General features: G+C 43.0%; 1 protein-coding gene across 1 annotated transcript in view; it reads left to right on the top strand.

Annotated features, from left to right (window-relative positions):
- The window catches only part of srrm4 (serine/arginine repetitive matrix 4), a gene marked incomplete at its 5' end in the record, with an annotated part of 67557 nt that overhangs the window by 35951 nt on the left and 19008 nt on the right, over positions 1 to 12598 (top strand). Inside the window, one exon of the mRNA XM_084551402.1 lies at positions 9586 to 9732. Within this exon, the coding sequence (XP_084407528.1) occupies positions 9586 to 9732 (147 nt within the window). The remainder of the gene's footprint in view (positions 1 to 9585; positions 9733 to 12598) is intronic.

The raw sequence follows: 12598 nt of genomic DNA, 5'->3' as shown, positions 1-12598 counted from the left end.
GCCCGTGTTTGTGTGTTTCCTCCCGCTGAATGACTGCCTCAAAATCTCTTAACATTTAATCAATAACACTTGACCTTAACACAGCCACTTAGGCCATGCACTGGGGGCTGCACGACTTCGGATTTTTTTAAAGTCGACTGTTATGTGATGAAAGTCAAGTCGACACAGACTAGTCGCTGATAAAAACACCTTGACCTGAATACGTGTGCTGAGAACAGACAGCTCATGTGCTACATACTGTGAGCTGCAGATATGTATAGTCTGTATAAAAACAGGCAGCACCTCAGCACCATCAGTAGCATTTAATAGTACTCCACACTTTGTGTAGTGCAGCTAAAGCTCTAATAACTTCTCTCTGTTACCATAGGACGTTTGGTGAAGTTGTTAACTGACTGCTGTCCAGAGGATTTGGACCGTTCCTCTGCTAGCGTTAGCGTTAGCCTTTTCAGATGCACTGCAGTAGTACTTTAGTTGTGGTTCAGGACTGACATGTCACGGTAGTATGGGCTTCATCTTTAGTGAAGTATTTCCACACACTTGACACACACTGGGCTCCTCACCTGTCTTCTTGTCGTTTTTTTTTCGTCACCTTCCAGTCCTGTGGTTTCCCACCTTTGTAAGTGTCTGCCCCGCCCTGATTGTTTTCACCTGTGTCTCCTCTGCCCTTGTGTGTATATATAGCCCTGCCTTTCTCTTTGTCCTCTGTCGTGTCATACTGTTTTCTGTTTCTCTGCGTTCCCAGTGTTTCCAATCTCTAGACTTGTCATGTTACGTTTTTGTCTTTTTGAAAGTTTTGATTTTTGTCCTCCTGCCGTCTCAGCAGCGCTATGTGTTTCTTTTTGTTAAATTAAATTGATTTTTTTTAATTTTTTTTTTGCCTACTCCTGCCTCATCGTATCGTGTCCAGCATTTGGGTCCTACCTCACCTTGAAAATCACTTCTAGGAGGCGTCCATGTTGTTATTGTCGCGTGATCAGCGACTAGTCGACATGATGCATAAAGCGTGAAGTCGACAAACTGACTAGTCGACTAGTCTGTACAACCACTACTCTAAATTAAAAAGGAAGGTTGAACAGGTTTCTAGTGCTCCATGAGCGCTCCATGTGGGGGATCGTGCATCATTTGCTTGCCGTGTGTTTAATTGCTTGTTTGTGTCCTTCGGGTGGTGACAAAGTCGTTCCTGACTCAAGTCTGAAAGTTGGATAAACACTGTAAATTAAAGCAAGGCGACTAAAGGGGGGGCCACCCTGTTGGGATTTTAATTGTGGTAGTAGATCATCTGCTTCCCTAGTAATTATCTCAACTATCATCACTCCTATGATAATGATAATCAATTGTTCCTGGTTGCTCTGACAGGGATAATGAAAAGTTTATTAGCCTCCCTGAACCTCACTGGAGTGTCTGGGGAGCTCTTAAATCATCGGTGGTAATGGGGAGGGGGAAAAAAAATACACTTTTATGTGACTTGGTCAAATACTTCCTGATTCTTGAAAGGACGAGGGTCGTGCGAGCCCTTCTTCCGTCTCCATTATCTGCCGCGATTGGCTTGACATGTTTATATGCTAGTAAGTTAGAGGACAGCTCATTGAGTGTTAATTTAGGCAATTTGGCAGCCGTCCACTTTGACTAATAAAGATGTTTAGACTGAGGGCCACTCTACGGTGACACTCAAATGCGGAAGGAAAGTTTCTTCCAAAGTGCTGCTCTTAGTGTCGACAGTTACGTGATTTCTAGCGTGAAAGCAGCTAAACCGTGTGCTCAGCATGACTACGAGCTTGAAATCAATCACGCGCGCTTCAGAAGTTTACAAAGACAATACAAGTATTTGTCTTTTTCCACAAAGTGACGCATCATCCATCGAGTGCCAGATGTTGTTCTCCTGTCGTTCCTCTACCATTAGCCGCATTGATTCTTCCGAGTATATCCGCTAACTCGTTTGTTATTCGCCGCTTCTATTAGGGGGTGAAGTCGTCTTGACTCAGCGGGACGGGATGGGGCACCTGTGAGGAAGGCATGGCAACCCAAATGACGAGAGGGTCGACAAGTATGGATTTCTGAGTCCTGCAGAGAATCACGGTTTAATACCAGGAGCGGCTTAGTCTTGGCGTCGTGGAAAATCTTTTAAAAGACACATGAGACAGAATCTCAGTTTCTCATCACCGTGATGACAACACTTAATAAATATAACATTAAGCCAGAATTATAGGCTCGACTTGATCTTTGTCTTTAAGTTGCCGTCTTCATTTCGTCTTATTCCCCCTCAAAGAAAGCTGACCTATTGCTTCGAAGGCTGTAAAAATCTGCTCTCATAGTCGGAGGATGGAGTGCGACCTTTAAATGAAGAATACATTTCCGCAAATTTGTATTAAGGGCGCGCTGATTCTCCAGCGTACACTTGTGCACCGTACTTGCAAGCATGTATAATTAAAGACTAATTGAACTAAATGGACCTGGAAGCAGAGTTTGTGAGGGGCAGGCTGATTTACGCTGAGAGGGCATAACACAGCCGGGAGGGAGTGGATTTGTGTGAGAGCAAGGAATAGAAAATGTATAAATGCCCCTCGAGTGTCTCTCAGCTCTATCCTGCGACGCCTCGTCCCGTCACGGCGGGGTGTCCTGTGCACACAAGGGTTAGAAGGAAAAGGTTGCATTCAAGTGCCGCGTGTTTCCCTATAAATGCTCCAGACTCATCCGGCTCTGCACACTCGTAGGCTGCCCCCCGAAGACTCGCTGCTCAAGCAAACAAACAGTCAGGCGGTTTTCTTCGCACGCTTCGGGTAAACACACGATTTGAAATAACAGAGCGCCGATAAAAACAAGAAAACATCCTCTCGAATGTAATTGGGGCAGCTGAGAACGCAATCTGCATTCATCACCCGTGTGATTTTCTTTTGACACATTTTAAACGCAAACACCGGAGCTGCGTAGCGCCGTTCCGTCGGTGGGTTTAATGGCTGCCTGCATGCTGCTCCTCGCACACCTGTACGCCGTCAGCTGATGTTGTGATACCGAGCCCTCCGACGGAGAGCCGGTGTTGTGCAAAGCAGCTGGCAGATTACAGAGCAGCTCCTGGCGGATATTGCAGCAGTTTGTCTCAATTTTACATCGTAAATGGGGTGTGGACAATGAAACTGTACACAAACTATGATGATCCTCCTGTGACTCTGGCAGCCGATGATGTTTTATGACTGTGTCAGCACAGAGCTGGAAGTTTAACAGACAAGCAGATGGCTGCAGATAAAAATAAATAAATAAATAAATAAAATAAATGGAGGGCGGTTCCGGGTTTGAATCCGTGAGCCACCTGGGGCCTTTCTGTGTAGAGTTTGCATGTTCTCCCTGTGTCTGCGTGGGTTCTCTCCAGGTATTCCAGCTTCCTCCCACCGTCCAAAGACATGCTGGTTAGGTTCATTGGTGATTCTAAATTGGCCGTAGGTGTGAGTGTGAATGGTTGTCTGTCTCTCTGTGTTAGCCCTGAGATAGACTGGAGACCTGTCCAGGGTGGACCTCTCGTCCAATGACAGCTGGGATAGGCTCCAGCTCCAGCGACCCTCCACAGGACAAGCAGTTACAGAAGATGAATGAATGAATGAATGAATGAATGAATGAATATAAGTGGACCAAAAAAGTAGACTACATATCCTGTCCTGCACATATATACATATAAACTACCTCTAGTTCCAACCTGCAGTTATTTTGATTAATCAGACAATTATTTCCTGAATTCAGCATCTTGTCAACAAATATACATATATACATTAAAAAAGTGCGATGTCTTTCAGGATTTTTCCAACAACAGACAGGAAAATAAGTAAAAATCATCAGAAATGAGAATTAAATCTAAAGTATGTTTATAGTTTATAGCTATATAATGTATTTTTTTATTCATACGGTAATATTTAAGCAGAGCATATTTAAAAAATGTCTAAATCTTAATTAGTTTTAATTAGTTCTCCATACAAATTTTCACATTCGTCCTCTAAAGCACTGCTAAAATTTCTAGGGTTGTATTTGAGTAAGAAGAGCAACACTTTAAGTTGAGAGGAAGATGGTGCCTTGGTTAAATGGAACAGAGTACAGGATGTGTCGTCTGTTTTATTATTTAACTAACCCCTGCAGGTTTCCTAATGTTGAAGGAAACAGCTGCTACATGCATGTTACACGAAAAAGTCCAAAAGCAACTTCTGCAGCCTGTCTGTGGCACTTAATTATATTTTTTAAAGACTTACTAATACCCAAAAGCAGCAGGGCATTGTAATTTGCAGCACGTAATATCACCAAAGCAATCCGGAATAACATTTTGTTGGGGAATATTTCAAGATGCAGATTTGGTCCAATGCAGAATAGAACAGAAGACAGATTTGGGACTACTGAGCTCCTGTTCATTGCAAGAATATGATTTAGTCAGTTTTTTGGATAATAGTGCTATGGCACAGAGGAACAAGATGCAGAGTATCTATGACCAGACTTATTCCTTCACAGTTAAGTAGTAGCTTAATATTTAAAGCATGTCTCATCGCACTTTCACATTGTCAGAATTTATTATGCAGAGAGAATTAGCACATGCACGCTGTATTCATTTTTTCATCATGACATCCACACTGTCTTAATACTTTGACTTCTGCAGTCTGTCTGTGGCATTCATTCAATATTTTAAATAGGGGTGGGACTCGATTAAAAAAAAATCGAATTAATTAGAGGCTTTGTAATTAATTAATCTCGATTAATCGCATTTTAATCGCATGACAATATTTGCCCAAAAAGCAATATTTTTTTAATTTAAATGGATTTTAGTGGACACCTGAATCAAATAATAGACACCGACATGTATACTGTAAACTCAAGCTCTTTTAATGTCTGGAAAATGCATTTAATTGCACTTCAATTCAAAACAGTAGAAAACGAAATAGAAACCACTGGCAAAAACTGAACAGACCTAAAGTTAAAGCACTTTAAGCACTTTTTCAGAACAGTATGGACTTCAAGTTTGAGCTGCTGACACCTCTTGTTCGTACTCAGACCTGGACTGCTAGCGCTAACAGCTCCTGTGGTTTCTGTGCTCACTGCAACATGCTTTGCATTGAGATGGGGTTGGTATGCACTTGCACAATTTGTGTGCTTTTATCAAGGCTTTCATTAGGTAGTTTTTTAAAATGAAATTAACATCCATCAGTCCTAGCAACGTGCTTTCCTCCATTTTGGTAGCCGTTAGCCGAGCTCTGACGCGTGCATCAGTGTAATCGGAGGAAATCGTGCACTGACAAACGTTCGCCGTTGTTTGGAATGCAAACTGTGATGATTAAATGCGTTAATTCTTTTAACGCGTACATTTTTTCTGTAATTCATTTATTAATAATAATTAATGCGTTAAAGTCCCACCCCTAACTTTAAACCAACAGGGCACTGTAATTTGCACTAAGCCATAACCAATCCGGAATAATAATTTGTTGAGGAATTTTTTAAGCTGCACATTTGGTCCAGTACAGAACATATAGAGCCCCAGGAAGATAGATTTGGGACTACTGAGCTCTTGATCAGTGCAAGAATATGATTATGACAGTTTTTACAATTAAGTAGCAGTCTAAAATTAAAGCATTTATTCTGCAGACAGAATTAGCACATGCACGCTGTATCCGCTTCTTCATCCACGTTTGGAATCACCCAGAGGTGAAAATCACATCCTCGCCGCCTGATAGAAAGACGTCTTCCTATCTGCAGCATGTTTCTTCGCACCATCTGTATCAGCACCAGTGGTATGTGATGGAGCGGAGGAGACTGGAAGACTGGAATGAGAGCTAGTCACAGTGTGGCCACTTCTGTCACCCTCCTCCGACAAAATAACTTATTACCTGGAGAGCTCTGCGGAAACATACACGTGCGGCTTGACACATTAGAAAAAGACGTCAAATAGTTACTGAGGATGCTATCTGTGTTTATACAGATATACACACATTTCATGCCACATCAGTAGAGAATGCAAGGGACTTGATCCCAGCCCATGTCTTCATTTCACCTGTTTCACGGTAAACAAATCCTGGATTTTGGGAGATTAGTGTCGACCTAATTATCTTGTCATCAAGCTCTTAATCTGCTCTCTGTCTGCATTCATTAAAAGCTTTTAGCCAGTTTGGTGCTATGAGATGTGCCTGTAAATACCTTCAACTGCCGCCTAATTAGGACTACACGAGGATCCCACGCTTGAGAGACAAGAGAGCGGACGTACGGAAGAAGCGGGAGGTGTTGTATGACGGATACAAATAGCCTGCAATAAACCGCTATAGCTCGGGACGTTTTGGCCGTAAATTTGGAAGGGAGGGGGATCGAGGGAGTGTGCATTTGTGATGGGAAAATCAATTTTGTTTAGAAGTCATCATCCGTCGCCGTTAGAGTGGCGGCAAATAACGGGGGAAAGCACAAAGGAAGAGAGTTTTGGGCGACTTGTCAGTCCGGCTTCACACGTAGGGGAGCACTCAGCGGAGCTTCCATTTTATCACGCTGAACACATTCAGCAGTCGGTCCTACGTGTACAATTAAAGTCAGATAAACTACCGTTAGGGAAGGGTACGCTGCAATAAATCAATACAAAATGGGGAGGACAAGCAAGAGTTTGGTTGTTTTATTATCGGTTTAGAGGCCTGGACATCTGTGGAGTGAATCAGATCAGATCTACGGAGATCATTGTTTCAGGTGGTCTCCTTATGAAACACCTTTTGTTTTATTTTTGTTTTGCTTCATATATAAGAGGAGTTTTACATTTTAAATAAAAAAATCACATGCATTAATTATATGAGGAGGTTAAACAGTATATGAGGAGGCCGGGGCTGGTGATGTTAAATTGCTGAAAGCAGGTTGAGGTATTCAACGCATTCATCTATTTTATTTTTTTAATTGTTGGTTCCCACCGCTCAAGCCTGCTAGGTGAGGTACTTACTATATTGGATATAGTTGATTGGAAGATTCATGACAAATAGGACATTCATTCATTGTCTGCAACCGCTTGTCCTCTGGAGGGTTGCTGGAGCTGGAGCCTATCCCACCTGGACACCCTGGACAGGTCTCCGGTCTATCACAGGGCTAACACAGAGAGACAGACAACCATTCACCAATTTAGAATCACCAGTGAACCTAACCAGCATGTCTTTGGACGGTGGGAGGAAGCTGGAGAACCTGGAGAGAACCCACGCAGACACAGGGAGAACATGGAAACTCCGCACAGACAGTCAGCAAACTGACGGATTTGCACCCAGAACCTTCTTGCTGTGAGGCATCAGTGTTAACCACCACACCGCCCTGCAGCTAATATAATATATTATGTTCATATGAAATGTCCGGGACCCGTGTAAATGTCCAACACTAAGCCTAAAAGATGCATAACAGAAAAAGCTTCACTTCTGCACATTTCAAAACACTTAAACTATTACCCCAAATAGCTAAAGATTTGTTTCCTGCTGATGAACCATTCTTATAATTGTTTCACTGAAATTCAGAGGTATTCAAGCTAATTTCTCCAGCGCTTTAATAACATCAGGCGGCACAAGTGGGCATTTATTGGCTTGTCCATCAGCAGTAGGAGGAAGTTAACCGATTCGTCTTTGGTTATTCAAAGGTTCCTTTTCCCGTCGGCCTCCTCGATCAGACTAATCATTCTTCCGGTGGCTGTCTTCATCTCCCCTATCGCCTCTCACAAGCCCGGTCATGTTGGAGCACCCGGTCCGCCGTTTTACATTATTAGTCCCCCGTCAGGTGCCCTCCCTCCTGAGCCGAGGAAGACGAAGGCGAGGAAGATGGAAAGCAGCGTCTCCTGTCTGCCCGTCGCTGAGGAAAAGAGAAGGACCGCGTGTTGACGGCCTAATCTCTGGCTCTGATTATCTTCTCATTACAATCAGACGGGAGCCACTCGATGAAGAGGAGAATGTGTAATTACACTCAAATCTCCCATGACGAAAACAGGGAATAATAAGCAGGGCGAGGATTGTGTGCGCACATCAAATCATCCAGTTTATTTAGTCATTCGTTCTGCTGCCGCGATCGACTGCGGATGAAGATTTTTTGGGAAGCTCAGGTGGAAGCAGTTGAATTAGTAAACACCTGATTTATAGCGGGATCATTTGGAAGACGGAAATAATCTGAGTCAAAACTTCAGAGAATATACATAAACATGAGGCAGAGTACGTGAGAGGATTCTTTTATCCCTGTAGAATGATCAGGCATAACGTTACGACCACCTTTCTAATATTGTGTAGGTCTCCCTTGTGGTGACTCATCAGAGAATGGACATGGGCCTTCTGAGGGTGTCCTGTGGTGTCTGGCGCAGGTCTGGTCTGAGGGGAGGGGCCTCTGTGGATCATCCCACAGATACTTGATCAGTTTGGGATCTAGTGAATTTGGAGGCCAGGTCAACACCTTGTGCTGTTCTTCATATTTTTTTTTTTTTGTTGTTGTTCCTAAAGTGTTTTTGTGTGTGTGTCTGTGTCAGGCTGCTGCCATCAAGGAGTGTCATTGCTATGGGGTGGGGGTGCCTGGTCTGGTCTAGGTGGGTGCTACATGTCTAAGTAACATCCACACCAATGAATACCAGGTCCAGAAGTTTCCCAGCAGAACAATGAACTGTCACAAGATGGTCGATGTTATTCATTTCTCCTGTCTGTGATCATAATGTTATGGCTGATCAGTGTATATACAGTCTACAGTTAACGTGTTGGTTTGCCCTGATTACAAGTCTGTATTGCTTAGTTCTGGCGGTACGTGTTGACCCTGATATATTGGAAGTAAGCAGAATTTCAACAAGGCTGTATCCCAAAGATTTAACTCTTACATTTACTTAACTTAAAAAAAAAAAAAAAAAAAAATGTACTTCTAAGGGTAGTTTTACTGCACCATACTTTTTACTTTTACTTGAGTAGATTCGTAAAGAAAAAAGGCTTCTCTTACTACGCTACATCTCATTACACTCAACTCAGTACTTTTTATTTAATCATTTACATCCCTGACCTTATATACAGAAAAAATAAAAAATAAAAAGTGTTTGTTTTGTGAATTTGCCTGGTCTGGTCTAGGTGGGTGCTACATGTCTAAGTAACATCCACACCAATGAATGCCAGGTCCAGAAGTTTCCCAGTAGAACACTGAATTGTCAGAAGATGTTATTCACTTCTCCTGTCTGTGGTCATAATGTTGTGGCTGATCGGTGTATGTGTGTCAGAGAAAAACAAAAAAAAACAAAGTCAAGAAGAACTTGAACTATTGTTGTCACCGCCTCTTCTCAGCACGAGAGAAAACACTATTTCCCAAAATGTCATGGCAACTGGAGCATGTAAATAACTACATTTCAATTGACACGTTGATTTGAATGGTAAACGGCTGACCTCCAATTTCCCTGGAGAATAGCTGGAAGGAAGAAATGGAGGGGAATAAAAACACATACCCAGCAGACCAGAGGGAATAAGCCTAACCAAGCATGTTAAATCCCCCCCACCATCACCATTGTCTGATGGAAGCGTTAACTGCACAGGGACAGCTCGAAAGAAAATCGTCTCAAGAGCAAAATATAACTCTTCTTCTTCTTTTTTTTCTGTTTCCTCACAGTTCAGAAACAGCAGCAACAACAACAACCTGCCAACAGCTCAAGACTGATGAGAGGAAAGCGGCGGACACAAGGTTGGACACCGTGGACCGAAACGGCTGCATCAAAGGACACGGGCGTAAGCGCCACAGTCATCGCAGGGCCAGGAGGTGAGCTCAGTCTGTCTGCCAAACGGCGCCGCTTCAAAACATCAAGAGCATCTTCGGAGCTCGCAGAACGAGTGCTTGTAAAGAGAGAAATCAATGCCCTTTTAAGGATGCACTGCCGTTGATCATTTCTGGTGATGAATGGCTGAAGTGTTCTTTTTTTTTTTTTTTTTTTTTGGAGGAGCTTTTGTAGATTACAGTGCTGATGATAAAGCCTTTCAACAGTGCACCAGAACTCCTCCAGGGGCCTGTGAGCAAACCCAGCTAATCTCTATATTCCGTTGCGAGGAATGTAAACAGTCTTATCAGCTCGGACCCGGTGGAGAAATACAAAGATGTTGTGAGGAATTCCATACTGTGTGATTTAGATTCCTCCTTTCACCGACACCTCGGAACTGAAAAGTCTTCTTCACACTTCACAGAATAGTTTTCTTATTCTGAGGTGGGAGAAAATGAATCCAGTCTTGAAACCTCTTAATTAATCTGACACCTTCAAAGCCTCTGCAGCTACGCAGCAGGGAGGCAGCCAGTGATATGTAAAACACGTCTCAATCCGCATTTGAAGTGTAAGGGATGATCATAAACACGAATCCTTCTCTTTGGATGAACTTTACCCGGCGGCTGCTGCCTCGGCTTCGAATTTAACTGTTGAGCACGGAGAGTATGCTTCTCGTAATCATTTCACCGGGCTTTGATTGAAAAGAAAAAGAAAAAAAAAACGTGGTAAAACTTTTCAGTGAGTTGAATCGACACCAGAAGACTTCTTTCTTCGGCAGCTCCAAATGGCAAATGAGACATAATAATCATTTGAGGAAAAAAACTTTACTTGCAGAGGCAGACGCTGTCACCCAATTTACATTGAAACGGTGGCGGAAATAAATATAAATTAGAGGAAGAACTCCGACTGCTTAGATGGGTAGTTCAACATTTTACTCCCAATTAGAGGGTGACAGGGGAATCAATTGTCGCTCCCATCCCGAGTCCACAAAAATACTCCCGTCATATCCCGATAACGTGACTGCCCCCCCTCCAAAAAAAATCCTGTCCTGCAAAATCCCAAGAGAAAGACTCCCAAAACCCGTCCCGCTCCCTATGTTGTTGTCCAAAGTTATCAGACTCTGTTGCCCAACTTGCCCCCCTGTAGCATGTTTGGTTAATCGCTTTCAAATCACTGAGGATGCCTCGGAAATTTAGGCTACACTTAGGCTATACATGCGTAATTTTTTAATTTAATCTCCGGCTCTGTCCCGCTCCCGTTGATTATTTACTCTATCCCGTCCCTATCACTTTTGGAGCCAGGTCAGTGGCCATTTGAGGAACTTTTTGGCTCCTCATTTGTGTTCGTTCAAAGTGAAGCCGAAGCAAGTAGAGCTCCCCCTGGTGACTGGCTGCAGTATAGGTCATAAGCTCCACCCCCTCCATGTTAGTGGGCGGGGCTTGGGCCAGACTAAAACACTAAAATACACGTCAAATATTTTTTGTCAAGGATAGTTTCTGTCATTTTAGGGAGTTAATATAATGCTGATGCATGTTCAAGTGTCAGTTTTGTGGATATGTTTTTTTTTAGTTAGTTATTTGACGCTATAGAAACAGCATGTGACATAATGGTGTAAAGAGGGACATTGAGAGTTGTGAAAAAACTAAATAAATAAATAAATAGTGTAAAATCCAATATTTCTTTGTAACTGGTGGAGGTAGAGCAGAGTGTCGTGTTAACTAAACGAAAACGTGAGTGAGTCTGGAGGAAGTGTGGGCGGGGCATCGATATCGCGACTCCGCGTGGCTCCGATCTCGGACCATACTGATCAGACTCTGGCTCCAAACTCGCAAAAGATGGCACTGCCCGTATTCCCTGGAAAAATTAGTCAGCTTGGCCAATGAAGTGGCGACACGTTGTCCATATTTGTAAACACAGTCTATGGTCCACACACACATTGTGCACGTTAAAGGGGAACTACTGTTTTTTTTACAACCTGGACCTTATTTCTGGCATAAAATACGGTCATTTACACACCCATATAACTTTTGTGTAATTCATATTCCTTCGGGGGATATTTAGATTTTCATATATCTATGCAGTAGGAGTGACTGGGGCACCGAAACCCAGCCTCTAAATAACGCATTATCTGCCGCGAAACTCGTTCATTTCACCAATAGCTACTGCTAGTTTTTTGCAACATGGCTGAATATTTTTCTGATTATGAAGTTGTGGACGAACCATAGCAGTAGCCAGTGATGACAACAGCTAACTCTGAATTCAACGAGGAATAGCACTAGCGTATCATAACAAAATATTGGTGAAATGAACGAATTTCGCGGCAGATAATGCGTTATTTAGAGGCTGGGTTTCGGTGCCCCATTCACTCCCACTATATGGATATACGCTGATCTAAATATCTCCCGAAGGAATACGAATGACACAAAAGTTATATGGGTGAGTAAACGACCACATTTTATGCCAGAAATAAGGTCCAGGCTGTAAAAAGCAGTAGTTCCCCTTTAAGGCCAAAAGCAAACTGATGCGAGGAGCTGTGGCACTGCAGGGGTTGTGTTGCTAAAGGCGCGGGTGAAACAACAACAGGAAGTCCGGTTTGAGCAACACATCCATGAATTTTGAAGGGTTATCAGATGCCGTGCGAACGTGTATAATCCTATTAGCCAGGATTTCACCAGGAATCCACATCTTTTAAAGGTTCACATCACAAACTGAACCCACTGTCTCCTGAAGAGTATGTCAAAAACACGTCTGCAGCTTCGCCTTCAGCAAATTGCTGTAATGATATCTTTACGGGTGGGCTCCGGTCACATCTGTAGCTGATTCACTGCTGCGAGTGCCGGGAGAGCAAAGTGGGTCACGTGAGTCCATTAA

The sequence above is a fragment of the Chelon labrosus genome (genome assembly GCF_963514085.1).
Source record: "Chelon labrosus genome assembly, chromosome: 9".
Lineage (NCBI taxonomy): Eukaryota > Metazoa > Chordata > Actinopteri > Mugiliformes > Mugilidae > Chelon > Chelon labrosus.
This window is presented reverse-complemented; position numbering and strand designations above follow the sequence as displayed.